At 44.7% G+C, this 15,853-nt stretch overlaps 1 protein-coding gene across 1 annotated transcript in view; it reads right to left on the reverse strand.

Annotated features, from left to right (window-relative positions):
- Positions 1-6,467: 6,467 nt before the first annotated feature.
- LOC135545445 (cyclic nucleotide-gated cation channel-like) overlaps positions 6,468-15,853 on the reverse strand; it is a 56,855-nt gene continuing 47,469 nt past the window's right edge. The window contains exons 7-11 of the mRNA XM_064973065.1: positions 14,628-14,837; positions 8,200-8,478; positions 7,667-7,881; positions 7,334-7,565; positions 6,468-6,967 (exon numbers count right to left, since the gene is read on the reverse strand). Coding sequence (XP_064829137.1) covers positions 6,746-6,967; positions 7,334-7,565; positions 7,667-7,881; positions 8,200-8,478; positions 14,628-14,837 — 1,158 coding nt within the window. The 3' untranslated portion in view covers positions 6,468-6,745. The remainder of the gene's footprint in view (positions 6,968-7,333; positions 7,566-7,666; positions 7,882-8,199; positions 8,479-14,627; positions 14,838-15,853) is intronic.

Raw genomic sequence — 15,853 nt, forward strand, 5'->3', positions numbered from 1 at the left:
TGACACCATTAATGACTGGAGTGAAGTGTGTCAAGTGGTTGTTCCTACACCGTTCCGACAGCAGGTGCTGTCACTCGCTCATGACCAGGCGTGGTCTGGACATTTGGGGATCACAAAGACTTATAACTGGGTCCTTCGTCATTTCTTCTGGCCAGGTTTGAAGTCTGACGTGGTCCAATTTTGTAAAACATGTCACGTATGTCAACTCACTGGGAAAGCGAATCAAACAGTTCCTCGAGCGCCGCTCTGCCCGATTCCTGTGGTGGGGGAACCGTTTGAAAGAGTGATAATTGATTGTGTAGGTCCATTGCCGAAAACCAGGTCAGGTAACCAGTTCCTACTAACAATAATGTGCAGTGCTACTCGATACCCAGAGGCTATTCCTCTCCGTACTATAACGGCTAAGACTGTGGTGAAGGCACTAGTGAAGTTCATCTCTACGTTTGGACTCCCTAAAGTAATCCAAACTGATCAGGGATCTAACTTCATGTCTAAACTGTTTTCAAATGCGTTAAAGACATTGTGTATTTCCCATCAGGTCTCCAGTCCGTATCATCCAGAGAGTCAAGGGGCTCTAGAACGCTGGCATCAGACACTGAAGGCAATGCTACGCAAGTATTGTATGGATACCAGTACTGATTGGGATGAGGGGGTGCACTTTGTCCTATTTGCTATAAGGGAAACGATACAAGAGTCCTTAGGGTTCAGCCCTGCTGACCTTGTGTTTGGACACACCCCACGGGGTCTGCTGAAAGTTTTGAAGGAGCATATCTTATCTCCTACACCCAGTATTGCCCCTAAAAATGTTTTGGATTATGTCAGTAAGATGCGGGAGAGACTGCACGCCGCATGTGCGTTAGCCCAAAAGTCTCTCTCCTCGTCTCAAAAACGCATGAAGTTGCATTATGACAAAAAGGCTGTTGGCCGTTCATTTGCACCAGGGGATCAAGTTTTAGTTTTGTTGCCAATCCCTGGCTCATCTCTGTCAGCACGTTGTTCTGGACCATATCTGGTGGAAAAGAAATTCAATGACACCAATTATGTGATAAAGACACCAGATCGAAGGCGTTCTTCCCGTGTGTGTCATGTTAACATGCTGAAAACATATTATGTGCGTGATTCTCCCGACAGCTCCTCAAGTAAGCCGGTCCAGCCCGCCGTCTCCAGTGTGGCTGCGGTGGTGCTGAAGCCTGGCTGGGACCTAGATGAGAATAAGGAGGACGGGTTGGAGTTACGCCATACGTTACAGCAAGGTGAACGCCTATGTAATTCAGAGATGCTGAAGAAGTTACCCTCTCAAATGGAACATTTGGATAATGATCAAACTAAGGATCTTATCCTGTTGATAAACAGTTTTCTCAGTGTGTTTCAGGACATTCCAAGTCGCACATCCATCTTGGAACATGACGTGGATGTAGGGAACGCTGTTCCTATACGTCAGCATCCGTACCGGGTTAATGCTAAGAAAAGGGAAGTAATGAAAAGTGAGGTAACTTATTTATTACAGAATGACATGGCAAAACCCAGTAACAGCTCCTGGAGTTTCCCATGTATTCTTGTTCCTAAGCCTGATGGCATGTCCCGCTTATGTACGGACTATCGTCGTGTAAATGCAGTTACAAAGTCTGATTATTTTCCTCTACCTCGCTTAGATGACTGTGTTGATAGAATAGGCTCTGCTGCTTACGTTAGTAAGTTAGATTTGCTAAAAGGTTATTGGCAGGTGCCTCTGACCTCTCGAGCTTCTGACATATCAGCTTTTGTTACGCCAGATAACTTTGTACAATACACTGTGATGCCCTTTGGCATGTGTAATGCACCTGCTACCTTTCAGCGGCTAGTTAACATTGTGTTTGCAGATGTGCCAAATTGTACTGCTTACCTTGACGATGTGGTGATTCATTCGTCTACTTGGTCTGATCATCTCGCCACTTTGAAAAGTGTGTTTCAGCGGTTGGAGAAGGCTTCTTTAACCCTCAATTTGGCCAAGTGTGAGTTTGGGAAGGCTACAGTGACTTACTTAGGGAAACAAGTGGGACGAGGTCAAGTGCGCCCAGTAACTGCTAAAGTGGAAGCAATTGTTGCTTTACCCTGCTCCCACTACTCGCCGCCAGTTGCGCAGATTCCTGGGGATGGTAGGGTACTATCGTACCTTCTGTAAGAATTTCTCAACGGTAGTAGCTCCCCTTTCATCTCTGCTTAGTCCCAAGGTACCATTCAAGTGGTCCAAGGACTGTAACTACGCTTTTGAGTCCCCAGTGCTTGCCGCCCCCAACTTTGAAAAAACTTTTAAGTTGGAGGTAGATGCTAGTATAGTGGGGGTGGGTGCGGTTCTCTTACAGGAAGATGAAGACGGAGTGGATCGGCCCGTCAGTTTCTTCTCCCGTAAGTTCAACTCGTGTCAGTCAAGGTACTCTACAATTGAACAAGAGACGCTGGCTTTATTGCTTGCCTTACAGTTCTTTGAGGTATATGTGGGCTCCAGTGTCTTGCCTATAATGGTCTACACGGTCCATAATCCATTGGTGTTCTTGAAACAAATGTACAACCAGAACCGCCGCCTTATGCTGTGGGCTTTGATTGTACAAGGATATAATGTACAGATTGCTTATGTGAAGGGCTTGGCGAATGTGGTTGCTGACGCTCTATCACGGGTTTACTAACTGGGGATGCGTTGGCTTTTGTTATTGCAAAACTAGGTTTGCAATTTTTGTGGTGGGCGTGTTACGTTCCCCAGTTTATGTGTTGTAGTTTGTATGTTTGCATGTGTTTATTTCAGGAAATGGCTTCCTGGGGAAGGCACCTAGGGAGTGCTTAGGCAAGAGGCCCACGGGCATACATATACCCGTAGCATATTCGCTGTCTAGGCACACTAGGTAAGACCTGGGCGGACCACCCCCTTGTATTTTGGTTAGGGCACCAGGTGGTGCTAAATTAGGTAAGTAGTGGATAGGCAGGTAAGATAGGAGAGGGGGGGCTTTGAGATTTACTTTCTTTGCTTTGGTTCCGTCCAGCCCCTTTTCCCCATATTACCGTGTGAAGGAATAAAGGAAGTATGGCGACGCTAGGTAGGAGACCTGCGCCAACTTCCTGTGCTTACCGGAGGGCGAGAGAGACCGGGCAGGCAACGTGTTATGCTGTGGAGCGCACGGTGTCCCCAGTGCGGGTGCATAGCCCGGTGCGGTACATACCAGCTCCGCGTATCGGCCGGGCTAGAGTGAGCATTGAGCCTAGTGCCATGAAGCCGGCTCTACGCATCTGGTCTCCAGTGCGTCTCCTTGGGCCGGCTTACATGGCACCAGCCTTGCGCACTGTGTCCCTGGTTCGCCTGCATAGCCCAGTGCGGGCTATTCAAACTCGCCGCACTTGTAGGGTGACCGGGAGCATTCAAACGTGTAAGGTTGGGCAGGCTCGGTGCTCAAGAGCTCCAGTGCGCCTGCACGGTCCGGTCTATCCAGTACCACCTCCACGCACCAGCTCCCCGCACCAGACTTCCTGTGCGTGTCCTCGGCCCAGTGCCAGCACCACGCATCAGGCCTACAGTGCACCTCGCCTGTCAAGCACTGCCGGAGCCTTCCACCGCTCCAGCGCTGCCGGAGTCTCCCGCCTGTTCAGCGCTGTCGGAGCCTTCCTCCTCTACAGCGCTGCCGGAGTCTCCCGCCAGCCCAGAGGCGCCAGAGCCCCTCAGCCCAGAGGCGCCAGAGCCCCTCAGCCCCGAGCTTCCGCCCCTCTGTCCCGAGCTTCCGCCCCTCTGTCCCAAGCTTCCGCCCCTCTGTCCTGAGCCAGAGCTTCTGCCACTCTGTCCCGAGCTGCCCCTCTGTCCAGTGTGGTCATTTAGAAGGGTTGCCGTGGTTAGAAGGCCACAGAAGCGGACAAGGTGGCGGACTAAGACTATGGTGAAGTGGGGGCCACGTCCAGCACCAGAGCCGCCACCGCGGACAGATGCCCACCCAGACCCTCCCCAATAGGTTCAGGTTTTGCGGCCGGAGTCCGCACCTTGGGGGGGGGGGGGTACACACCCTGACCATAGTTTGCTTTGTATGTTTCTATGTTTTGTTTGGTCAGGGTGTGATCTGAGTGGGCATTCTATGTTACATGTCTAGTTTGTCTATTTCTATGTTTGCCCTGATATGCCTCTCAATCAGAGGCAGGTGTTAGTCATTGTCTCTGATTGGGAACCATATTTAGGTAGCCTGTTTGGTGTTGGGTTTTGTGGGTGATTGTTCCTGTCTCTGTTTCGGATAGGGCTGTTTCGGTTTGTTCACATTTCTTGTTTTGTTAGTTTATTCATGTATAGTGTCTATATTAAAGAACCATGAATAACCACCACGCTGCGTTTTGGTCCGCCTCTCCTTCACCACAAGAAAACCGTTATAATATGTCAATAAAAGGTAGACTAAGAATAAGGTACTTTTTTTATATACTTATTTTGATGAAAAGTATTATTGAATTGTCAACAATATACTATAACCTATGATCAATAATGAGAAAGCGTGTGTTATGGGTTTTCAACCTCTGCCATATTGTGGACTGAGAGCTATCTAATAGAACAGAGGGTTTTCTTTAATGGAAGCTTCTCTAATGTCAAACATTTAAAGTGGGGTGTACCGCAGGGCAGCTCTCTAGGCCCTCTATTTCTATTTTTTACCAATGACCTGACACTGGCATTAAACAAAACATGTGTGTGTATGTATACTGATGATTCAACCATATACCCATCAGCAACCACAGATTAAGTCACTTAATGTCTCCTGACCCCTCCTGTCTCAGCCTCCAGTATTTATGCTGCAGTAGTTTATGTGTCGGGGGCTGGGGTCAGTTTGTTATATCTGGAGTACTTCTCCTGTCCAATTCGGTGTCCTGTGTGAATCTAAGTGTGCGTTCTCTAATTCTCTCCTTCTCTCTCTCGGAGGACCTGAGCCGTAGGACCATGCCCCAGGACTACCTGACATGATGACTCCTTGCTGTCCCCAGTCCACCTGGCCGTGCTGCTGCTCCAGTTTCAACTGTTCTACCTTATTATTATTCGACCATGCTGGTCATTTATGAACATTTGAACATCTTGGCCATGTTCTGTTATAATCTCTACCCGGCACAGCCAGAAGAGGACTGGCCACCCCACATAGCCTGGTTCCTCTCTAGGTTTCTTCCTAGGTTTTGGCCTTTCTCGGGAGTTTTTCCTAACCACCGTGCTTCTACACCTGCATTGCTTGCTGTTTGGGGTTTTAGGCTGAGTTTCTGTACAGCACTTTGAGATATCAGCTGATGTACGAAGGGCTATATAAATAAATTTGATTTGATTTGACTTAAACCCTTTACAAAGAGTTGAGCTCTGTTTTGGAATGGGTGGCCAGTAATAAACTGGTCCTGAACATCTGTAAAACTAAGAGTATTGTATTTGGTACAAATAATTCCTTTTCAGTTCTAGACCCTCAGGTGAATCTGGTAATGAATGGTGTGGCTGAACAAATTGAGGAGACTAAATTACTTGATATTACCTTAAATTGTAAACCGTCATGGTCAAAATATATTGATTCAATGGTTGTAAAGATGGGGAGAAAAAATGCTTTGCTTTTTTGACACCACACACCACAAAGCAAGTTCTGCAGGCTCTAGTTTTTCCTTATCTTGATTATTGTCCAGTCATATGGTCAAGTGCTGCAATAAAATACCTAGTTAAGCTGCAGCTGATCCAGAATAGAGCTGCACGTCTTGCTATTCATCGTAATCAGATGGCTATACTGTATCAACACCGTGCATGCCAGTCTCTCTCGGCTAAGAGTCGAGGAAGACTGACTGCGTCACATCTTGTTTTTATAAGAAACATTAATGTGAAGGAAATTCAAAATTGTTTGCATAGTCAACTTCCACACAGCACTGACACACACACTTATCCCAGCAAACATGCCATCAGGGGTCTCAAATTCAAGGAAACATACAGTATTATACAGAGCCATGAGTGCATGGGACTCCCTTCTTATATAGTGAACAGCATACCTGGTTTCAAAAACGAATAAAACAACTCATTTCAGTTGAATGCATTCAGTTGTACAACTGACAAGGTATCCCCCTTTCCCTTTCCCTCATGGCACAACAACTCTCCTCCATGTGACCTACTTGTTGTGTGTATGTACTGATATGTATGTGGAGCAGCGGTCTAAGGCACTGCATCTCAGTGCAAAACTACATCACTACAATCCCGGTTCAAATCCAGTCTGTATCACAGCTCTGTTATTTCCTGTTGACTTCTCAACTGCCTGGTAGAGAGCTCTGTCATTTCCTGTTGACTTCTCACCTGCCTGGTAGAGAGCTTTGTTATTTCCTGTTGACTTCTCAACCGCCTGGCAGAGAGAGCTCTGTTATTTCCTGTTGACTTCTCAACCGCCTGGTAGAGAGCTCTGTTATTTCCTGTTGACTTCTCAACCGCCTGGTAGAGAGCTCTGTTATTTCAAAAAATAACCATCAAGTAAAAAAAAACTATTGGAAGTTATTATTTGGATTGTCATGAACAGGAATTTAAGGTGTTTTTCAAGAGACAGTTTTGTTTTTACATTGTTGAACATACAGTAGCTTACAGGTAGACTCAGCGTTACACCATCATTAAACACAGCGACACCCTGCTGACAGACAAAAACAACAACAACAACAGATATCAAATCTAACACAAAATATTAAATCTAACTAAATAAAACAGAGTAAATAAGATAAACGCTCTTCCAGCTGTCTCTATGGCGATACAGCGTTGTCACAGTCTGATGTTGATCTCACTGCGTGCTCCGTCGTCACCGCCACTCTCATTACCATCGGCGTCGGACAGGAAACCGCTTCCGACGGTAACCGTGGTGCCGACGCTGTGTTCCAGAGCCGTGATTCGCTGCTTCAGACGTTGCTGCGCGGTGGCATACTCCATTTGTAAACGTGCCAACCGCGTCTGGAGACGATCCACACACGCCTCCAACTTCTCCACCTATAAGAGGACAGTAGTTAAGATGATGATGATTAGTATTATAATTCTGTACACAGTTCAAACACTCGGTTCACACACTCTTCCATGTGAGGCCCATGAGGAAAATTAGTATTCCGTATACTCTTAGCAGTGCACACCTTGAGGTTAGAGTGCTATGGGGGCACTCCTTGAGGCTAGAGTCCTATGGGGACACTCCTTGAGGTTAGAGTCCTATGGGGGCACTCCTTGAGGTTAGAGTCCTATGGGGGCACTCCTTGAGGTTAGAGTCCTATGGGGCCATTCAGGAAACACATAGGTCTTTAATGTGTCCACCTCAATCATCTTGCTATACATGTTGTGCTTCCTTACAAACAAACAAACACACACCTTCTCCTCCATTTCCTCCACTCCCAGGCTATCTCCTCCCACTTCATCCAGTAGCCCCTCCTTCCTGAGGATATCCCGCCCCCTCTGCTCCAACTGGGTTCTTGCATGAGGGAAGTCGCTGAGTGCCTCGGTCAGATCTCTCTTAGACAGACAGAACAGGTCAGAGTAACCAAGGCTACGGATGTTAGCTGTTCTCCTGTTTCCCATCTTACTGCCCCGGATGTTCAGGATGCTGACAGAGGAAAACACACAAACATTATAGTATTTATGTAACAACAATTAGACAGAAACACCCACAGTCGTGCACACACTCCCACCCCCACTCCCACCTACCTGATCTCCCCGAAGCAGCTTCCTGAAGTGAGCATGGCCAGCTGAGTAGCTCCATCATCTCCCACCACCGCCAGGCGGCCATCTTTAATAATGTACATCTCCTTCCCAATATCTCCTTTACGACAGATATAATCTCCTGGAGAGAAGACCTGGGGACGCAGCTTCAATACCAACTCTACTAGCAGGCCTGCTTCACAGTCCTGGAAGATACGCACCTAGAGGAGTGGGGGAGAGGGGGGAACAGAGAGAGAGAGGAGGAGAAGAGAGAGGCAGGCAGGCAGTCCGAGGGAGAGGCCGTGAGAGAGGCAGAGAGAGAGAGAGTGAGAGAGAGAGAGCGAGAGAGAGAGAGAGCGAAAGAGAGAAGCAGAAACAGCTTCAATGCCAACTCTACTTCCTCACAGTCATGGAAGTTGCATACCTCGAAAGACGGGGAGAGAGAAAGAGAGGGAGGCGAGGAGATGGGACAACAAGTGTGTGCGAGTATGTGTTTGTGGGTGTGTGTGCGTGTGTGTCTGTGCATGTGTGTGTTCGACCTTCTTTAAAGTTTCCAGGTGCACATTGATAGCGATCTCAGCCCTCAGTTTATTGGGCAGGCTCTTCAGAACTTCCTGTTCGTCTACCGCCTTCTGATTGGTCCAGAGGTAGTCGAACCAGCGAATGACACGGTGCTCCAGGTCACGGCTGACGTGTCTGAACTGCATGTAGTGTTTGACCTGGTCGATGCGGCTCTGGAACTCTGCCCGCGTAGCGTTCATATTGGAGATCATGGCTCCCACGTTCCCCACGATGCTGGCGAAGATCAACACGCCCACCTAAAATAAGCATACCCAACATGTTTATATTCTAGGATTAAAACCCCCAATATGTTAATTTTCTAGGATTAAAACACCCATTATGTTAATATTCTAGGATTAAAACACCCAATATGTTAATATTCTAGGATTAAAACACCCAATATGTTAATATTCTAGGATTAAGACACCCAATATGTTAATAGTCTAGTATTAAAACACCCAATATGTTAATATTCTAGGATTAAGACACCCAATATGTGAAAGTTTCCACAGAGGGTTCTACCTGGAACCAAAAAAAGGATTCTCCCTGGAAACAAAAAGGACCATTTTGGAACACTTTTTCCTAAGAGTATACGTGATCTGGGGAATAAGGTGTACTATCTCGGGAATAGAGAGCACTATCTAGGGAATAGAGAGCACTATCTAGGGAATAGGGAGCGCTATCTAGGGAATAGAGAGCGCTATCTAGGATATTGATTTTAATATTATTCATTTTGAGTGACAGACATATGACAAAATATACAATGTGGACCCAGAGGATATCACTTGAATGTATTAATTTACACGGTTGTTTCCAAAGTGGTCGTCGATGGTAAAAACAATAACACATATAATGATTAAAAGGCAAGACTAAATTACAAATAAACATAAATACATAAATTTATATTGACATGTTTAAAAGTGTCACTATTCGCTGTAATTGTCCCTAACCTTAAAAATCAACCATATTCATTTCACATTTCGACCTTAAAAAACAATCTATAATTGCCCATCATACCTATCATTCATATGAATACACCTGACCAGCAGTAGTGGCACAAGGGGCAGTGGAGCAGATTCTCTTACTGAGACAACCTTGTCCAAATGAAAACCTTTGCCTGCTTTTTAAAGCTATTTCTACTTTATCTTTGCTTGATCTCCAAGAGGAAGCTATTCCATATACAAATGCCTGAATAGAAAAAACCTGCTCCTCGCTGTAGAGTTTACTCTTGGGATTTTACAAGACATAACACTAGATCTGGTATTGTGACTGTGTTGGTTATGGACCATGTCGATGTGGTTTTTCATATAACCTGGGGTACGATAATTTATGATATCATACATATAATTAAGTTGGTCCAAAGGACTACAAAGGCAATAAGCCCACCTCCTGTACCCCTATGTGGGTCCTGCACCCCTATGTGGGGGGATGGACATTCAGCATATACCTGAAACCAGTATGTGGGTCCTGGGGGACGGACGGACATTCAGCATATACCTGATAACATTATGTGGGTCCTGGGGGGGGGACATTCAGCATATACCTGATAACATTATGTGGGTCCTGGGGGTCCTGGGGGCATTCAGCGTATACCTGATAACATTATGTGGGTCCTGGGGGGGGGGGTGCATTCAGCATATACCTGAAACCATTATGTGGGTCCTGGGGGACGGACGGACATTCAGCATATACCTGATAACATTATATGGGTACTAGGGGTTTACCTGATAATATTATTTTGCATGACCTGCATTCTCTTTTTCAGCTGTTTTTATAGCCCAGCAGAGCAGGCATAATCAAGTTGACACTGAATCAAAGTTGAGACAAGCAGTTTCTTAACTTTAATGTTGAAATATCTAGTGTTACTATATCAAAATGTAAATTTGTTCGCCATTTTAGAAATCTTTTGAGAAGCAATCAGGTCTTCAGAAAGGGATTGATTTGGAGACAAACTATGATAATTTACACTTATTTAAGATTCATTCTCCTTGCCTAAACGGTTTACTTTTATCTTGTCAGCCCTAAGCAATCTACGTTTTGTTCCAAACAAAATTAGTTCAGTTTATCCCAAATGCAGTGACAATTTGTTGTCAGTCAACCCACCTCTAACAAAATGCAATCCCTTGCTCAGGGTCTCCTCTATGTAAACTGTGTCCTTCCCTGATACCAGTATGGCCGAGTCATCAGCATAAAGCAGGACTTTACTGTATCTGGCATATCATTAACATATATTAGAAATGAGAGAGGCCCTAAAATGGATCCCTGTGGTACTCCACAGGATATTTCTTTGGCCTCTGACATCACCAACATTACATACTTGTGTTCTGTTGGTCAGATAAGACCTAAACCAATTCACTGCTACATCATTTAGACCCATGCATTTCAGTTTCATCAGGAGAATATCATTGGTCCACAGAGTCAAAATCTTTCCACAACTCTAGCATGATCATAGCTGTATAGTTTCACTTCTCACTTTCCTGCTTAATGTGGTCAAAAAGGTGGATAAGGCAAGTATCAGTGGAATGAGCTGTTCTAAAGTCAGACTGGAGTTCATGAAGAAGATTGTTCTCCAGAAGTTATCCTTCAAGTTGATTGAAACTTTGGATAAGGTTCTGAGGATTGACACGGACCTGTAGTTTCCTACATTTGTTTTACTGCTCTTCTTGTGGAGTGGACCCATCCGGGCTGTTTTGAGATACTTGGGAAACGTACCACTAGTAATAGAAAGGTTTACAATATGAGTTATAATTTTAGCAGTGACACCACCATTATCCTTTATGAATCTTGCAGGAAGGTTATCCAGCCCAGTTGCTTTGTTGGTGCTCATTAAGCATAGTAGATTGGAAATGTTGTCCTCTGTTACCATGCATATCTCAAACAAATCATTAGTGATCCTTTACTGTGGTAAAAGTTGATAATAAAGACTGGCCATAGCGTCCAGAGCAGCTGGGTTACTTCTTAACCAGAGATGAGGCTATAGTGGTTAAAAATGGGTTAATGTAATTAGCAACCTTTGCCTGGTCATAACATGAAACATCATCAATATCCAGGCCAATACTACAGGATTTTACCGTTTGGGGAGCTTTTGAGCCAATGTCTTTGAAAATGTTCCACATTTTACGAGGCTGATGTAAGGTGTCATTCACAGTGTCTATGTAATGTTAGGATTTGGCCTTATCCATTTTGTATCTTGCCTGTTTCTACAGTTACTTTAACCATCATAATCTTGAAGTAGATTTGTCCTTCTGAATCTGGTCAGGTGGCTATTCCCTTTTCCTTATGAGTTCTAAGATCTTCCAAGTGATCCATTTCCCTGACTGCTGTTTGATTCTAATTTGTTTCATTGGAGTCAGAGAGTTGAGTGCAGACAGAAACAGATCTTTAAAAAGATACCAAGCTTGATCAACATCAAACTTTAATTTGTCACATGCGCCGAATACAACAACCGTGAAATACTTACTTCCAAGCCCTTAACAGTGCAGTTCAAGAATAGTTAAGAAAATATTTACCCAATAGACTAAATAAAAAAATCATAAAAAGTAACACAGTAACATAACAATAATGAGTCTATATACAGGGGGCACTAGAACCGAGTCAGTGTGTGGGGGTACAGGTTAGTTGAGGTACGTGACATCACAGTGCATGAGACCAATCCAAAAGTCCTTCTACAAAACGTTCCATTGAGTATTGTGTCATAGACCGTACCTTCATGTAGTTATTACCTGGCTCAAGTAGAATTTTAGATGTCTTACGGGTACAGTAGGATACCATATAATCACTAAAACCATGTAGTTATTACCTGGCTTAAGTAGCATTTTGGATGTCTTACGGGTACAGTAGGATACCATATAATCACTAAAACCATGTAGTTATTACCTGGCTTAAGTAGCATTTTGGATGTCTTACGGGTACAGTAGGATACCATATAATCACTAAAACCATGTAGTTATTACCTGGCTTAAGTAGCATTTTGGATGTCTTACGGGTACAGCAGGATACCATATGATCACTAAAACCATGTAGTTATTACCTGGCTCAAGTAGCATTTTGGATGTCTTACAGGTACAGCAGGATACCATATAATCACTAAAACCATGTAGTTATTACCTGGCTTAAGTAGCATTTTGGATGTCTTACGGGTACAGCAGGATACCATATGATCACTAAAACCATGTAGTTATTACCTGGCTCAAGTAGCATTTTGGATGTCTTACAGGTACAGCAGGATACCATATAATCACTAAAACCATGTAGTTATTACCTGGCTCAAGTAGCATTTTGGATGTCTTACGGGTACAGTAGGATACCATATAATCACTAAAACCATGTAGTTATTACCTGGCTTAAGTAGCATTTTGGATGTCTTACGGGTACAGCAGGATACCATATAATCACTAAAACCAATATTTAAGACTCCTGACTGACAGATGTTCTCTTGGTCTGATACAATAATCAAATCCAAAGTTGATTTTCTGTCAATACACATCCGGGTTGGCTCAACAATCAGTTGTTTAAGTCCAAATAACTGATTAAAGTCATACAGGGTATTTACTAGTGTACGTCTCTGTGGTGGTAACTGCACATTTGTATTAAAACCACCAAGCAGAATACATTCTCAATCAGTCAATACATTGTGATCACAGCAATTCAATCCAATCATGGAAATGATTCTGCTTAAGAGGCCGATAGCACAGACCAACAAGTACAGGACGATATTCAGGAAGAAGTGTTTCTACACATACAACCTCAAGACCATCCATTTTCAGATCTGAACGAGGGTTAAAATGCACATTCTTCCTAGTAAAAACACACTGCCACCGTTTCAGTTTCAGATAATTCTATAAATACTAAAACCTGGTGGCTCAACCTCATTGTCCTCAGTTGACCCATCAATTATCAGTCACAGCAACTACTGAAGCATGGGTGTTAGAAGCCAGGAGGTTTAATTCCTCTAATTTCGGCAGCAGGCTCCGTGCGTTCACATGGATAAAGTGAAGACCTCTGATTGAAGCAGTCAAACATGTCATCTTCTGTGCCCACTACTGATACATCGACTATCTCATCTAGATTTCACTCATCATCCCTGCTTGTGTCCAGCATTCCAATGTTTGGAACCACATTTACCCAGCATACATTGCAAACAAGCGAAATGTTACTTTGAGACTGTACAGATTCATCATATAACAAGTGTTGGATATCTCCACACTTTAAGATCACACAAATCACAAATGTCATTAGCCACCGCATTTGAATTCTTCCTTACGGACTCACCGCAGTTTGGGCATAGTTTTGAGCTTGCTTTGTGGTGTTTGGGCCAGAACATCACCACACAATAGCAGACTGAAAGTAATAAGCAGCTTGTTAGGGTTAACACAGGTCTTAGCTGCGCTGCAGAGTACACCAAGATAAGAGGATTCCTCTGCACCTAACACCAAGATAAGGGGTCTCTACCTCTTTGGGACACTGTAAAGTCCATGGAGAATAAGAGCACCTCCTCCCAGCTGCCCACTGCACAGAGGATAGGAAACATTGTCACCACCGATAAATCTACGACAATCGATCATTTCAATAAGCATTTTTCTACGGCTGGCCATGCTTTCCACCTGGCTACCCCTACCCCGGCCAACATGTCATCAGCCCCACAGCAACTTGCCCAAGCCTCCCCACTTCTCTTTCACCCAAATCCAGACAGCTGATGTTCTGTAAGAGCTGCAAAATCTGGAACCCAACAAATCAGCCGGGCTAGACAATCTGGATCATCTCTTTCTAAAATGATCCACCGAAATTGTTGCAACCCCTATTACTAGCCTGTTCAACCTCTCTTTCGTATCATCTGAGATCCCCAAAGATTGGAAAGCAGCTGCGGCCATCCCCCTCTTCAAAGTGCAAGACACTCTAGACCCAAACTGCTACAGACATATATCTATCCTACCCTGCCTTTCTAAGGTCTTCGAAAGCCAAGTCAACAAACAGATTACTGACCATTTCGAATCCCACCATACCTCTCCGCTATGCAATCTGGTTTCAGAGCTGGTCATGGGTGCACCTCAGCCACGCTCAAGGTCCTAAACAATATCATAACCGCCATCGATAAAAGACAATACTGTGCAAACGTCTTCATCAACCTGACCAAGGCTTTCGACTCTGTCAATCACTGTATTCTTATTGACTCAATAGCCTTGGTACTGTACTATCTAGGGAACAGGGTTCCATGTCAGACAAAGTAGTCCGCTATCTAGGGAACAGGGTTCCATGTCAGACAAAGTAGTGCACTATCTAGGGAATAGGGTTCAATGTCAGCCATAAAGTAATCCACTATCTAGGTCAATTGGTTCCTTGTCAGAAATAAAATGGTACACTATCTATGGAATAGGGTATATGGTATACGGTTACATTATACACTCACCAGGAAGTCAAAGACCACAAAGAGGAACTCCTCATCTCGTACGGGTGGTGGTGTCTCTCCTATGGTGGTGAGGGTGAGGGTGGACCAGTAGAGGCAGTAGATGTAACCCCGCGACAGAGTTGTCTGGTTGGGATACACCCAGGAGTCAGACCCCAGTCCCAGGGCCTTGGAGAAGGAGTAGTACATACAGGCGTTCCAATGGATTATCACCTGGAGGAGAGACAGCAGGGTTAAATCAAATCAAGATGAATTAGTCAACAGGTAATCAGACTAACAGACTAACAGGAAAAGCTAACTTATGGGTCCTTTTCCAACAACCCACTGGGCAAAAAAATGGTTGAATCAAGATTGTTTCCTGGACATTTCAACCCCTCAAATCTATGCAATAATGTTGAATCAGTGGCAGACAGACTCAGGGTATTAGATTACTCATTGGATTTGCAAAAAGTCATCAACGTAAGGGCATTTCAGTATTTTTTTCATCCAACTTTTACCCTAAATCCAATGATAGGTAGCCTAGCAGTCAGGAGTGTTGGGCCAGTAACCGAAAGGTTGCTGGTTTGTAAGAAATCTGCCGATGTGCCCATGAGCAAGGCACTTAACCCTAATTGCACTTGTAAATCACTATGAATACGAGGGTCTGCTAAATTACTCAAGTGTGTGTGTGTTGGGGTGTCAGTATATGTATGTGTGTATGTATGTGTGAGTGTGTGGGTAGAGTCAGTGTAAAAGAGTTAGCTGGAAAAAGGGTCAATGCAGGTACTCCGAGGTAGCCGTTTGATGAGCTATTTAGCAGTCTATGGCTTGGGGGTAGAAACTGTTCAGGGTCCTGTTGGGTGACTGGACTCTCCCCCTGGTATAGAAGTACTGGATGGAAGGGAACTCGGGCCCAGTGATGTACTGGGTCAATCACACCACCTTCCCAGTGATGTACTGGGTCGATCACACCACCTTCCCAGTGATGTACTGGGTCATTCACACCACATTCCCAGTGATGTACTGGACCGTTCACACCACCTTCCCAGTGATGTACTGGGCCGTTCACACCACCCTTTGAAGTCACATCATTACTGTCACAACAGCGCCTTACGGTTGGGGGCATTGCTGTTGCCATACCAAGCGGTGGCGCAGCTAGTCAAGATGCAACTGTAGAATCTTGTGAAGATCCGAGGGCCCATGCCAATATTTTCAGCCTCGTGAGAGGGACGAGGCGCTGTTGTGCCCTC

This window comes from Oncorhynchus masou, chromosome 9, assembly GCF_036934945.1.
Source record: "Oncorhynchus masou masou isolate Uvic2021 chromosome 9, UVic_Omas_1.1, whole genome shotgun sequence".
NCBI classification, from domain to species: domain Eukaryota; kingdom Metazoa; phylum Chordata; class Actinopteri; order Salmoniformes; family Salmonidae; genus Oncorhynchus; species Oncorhynchus masou.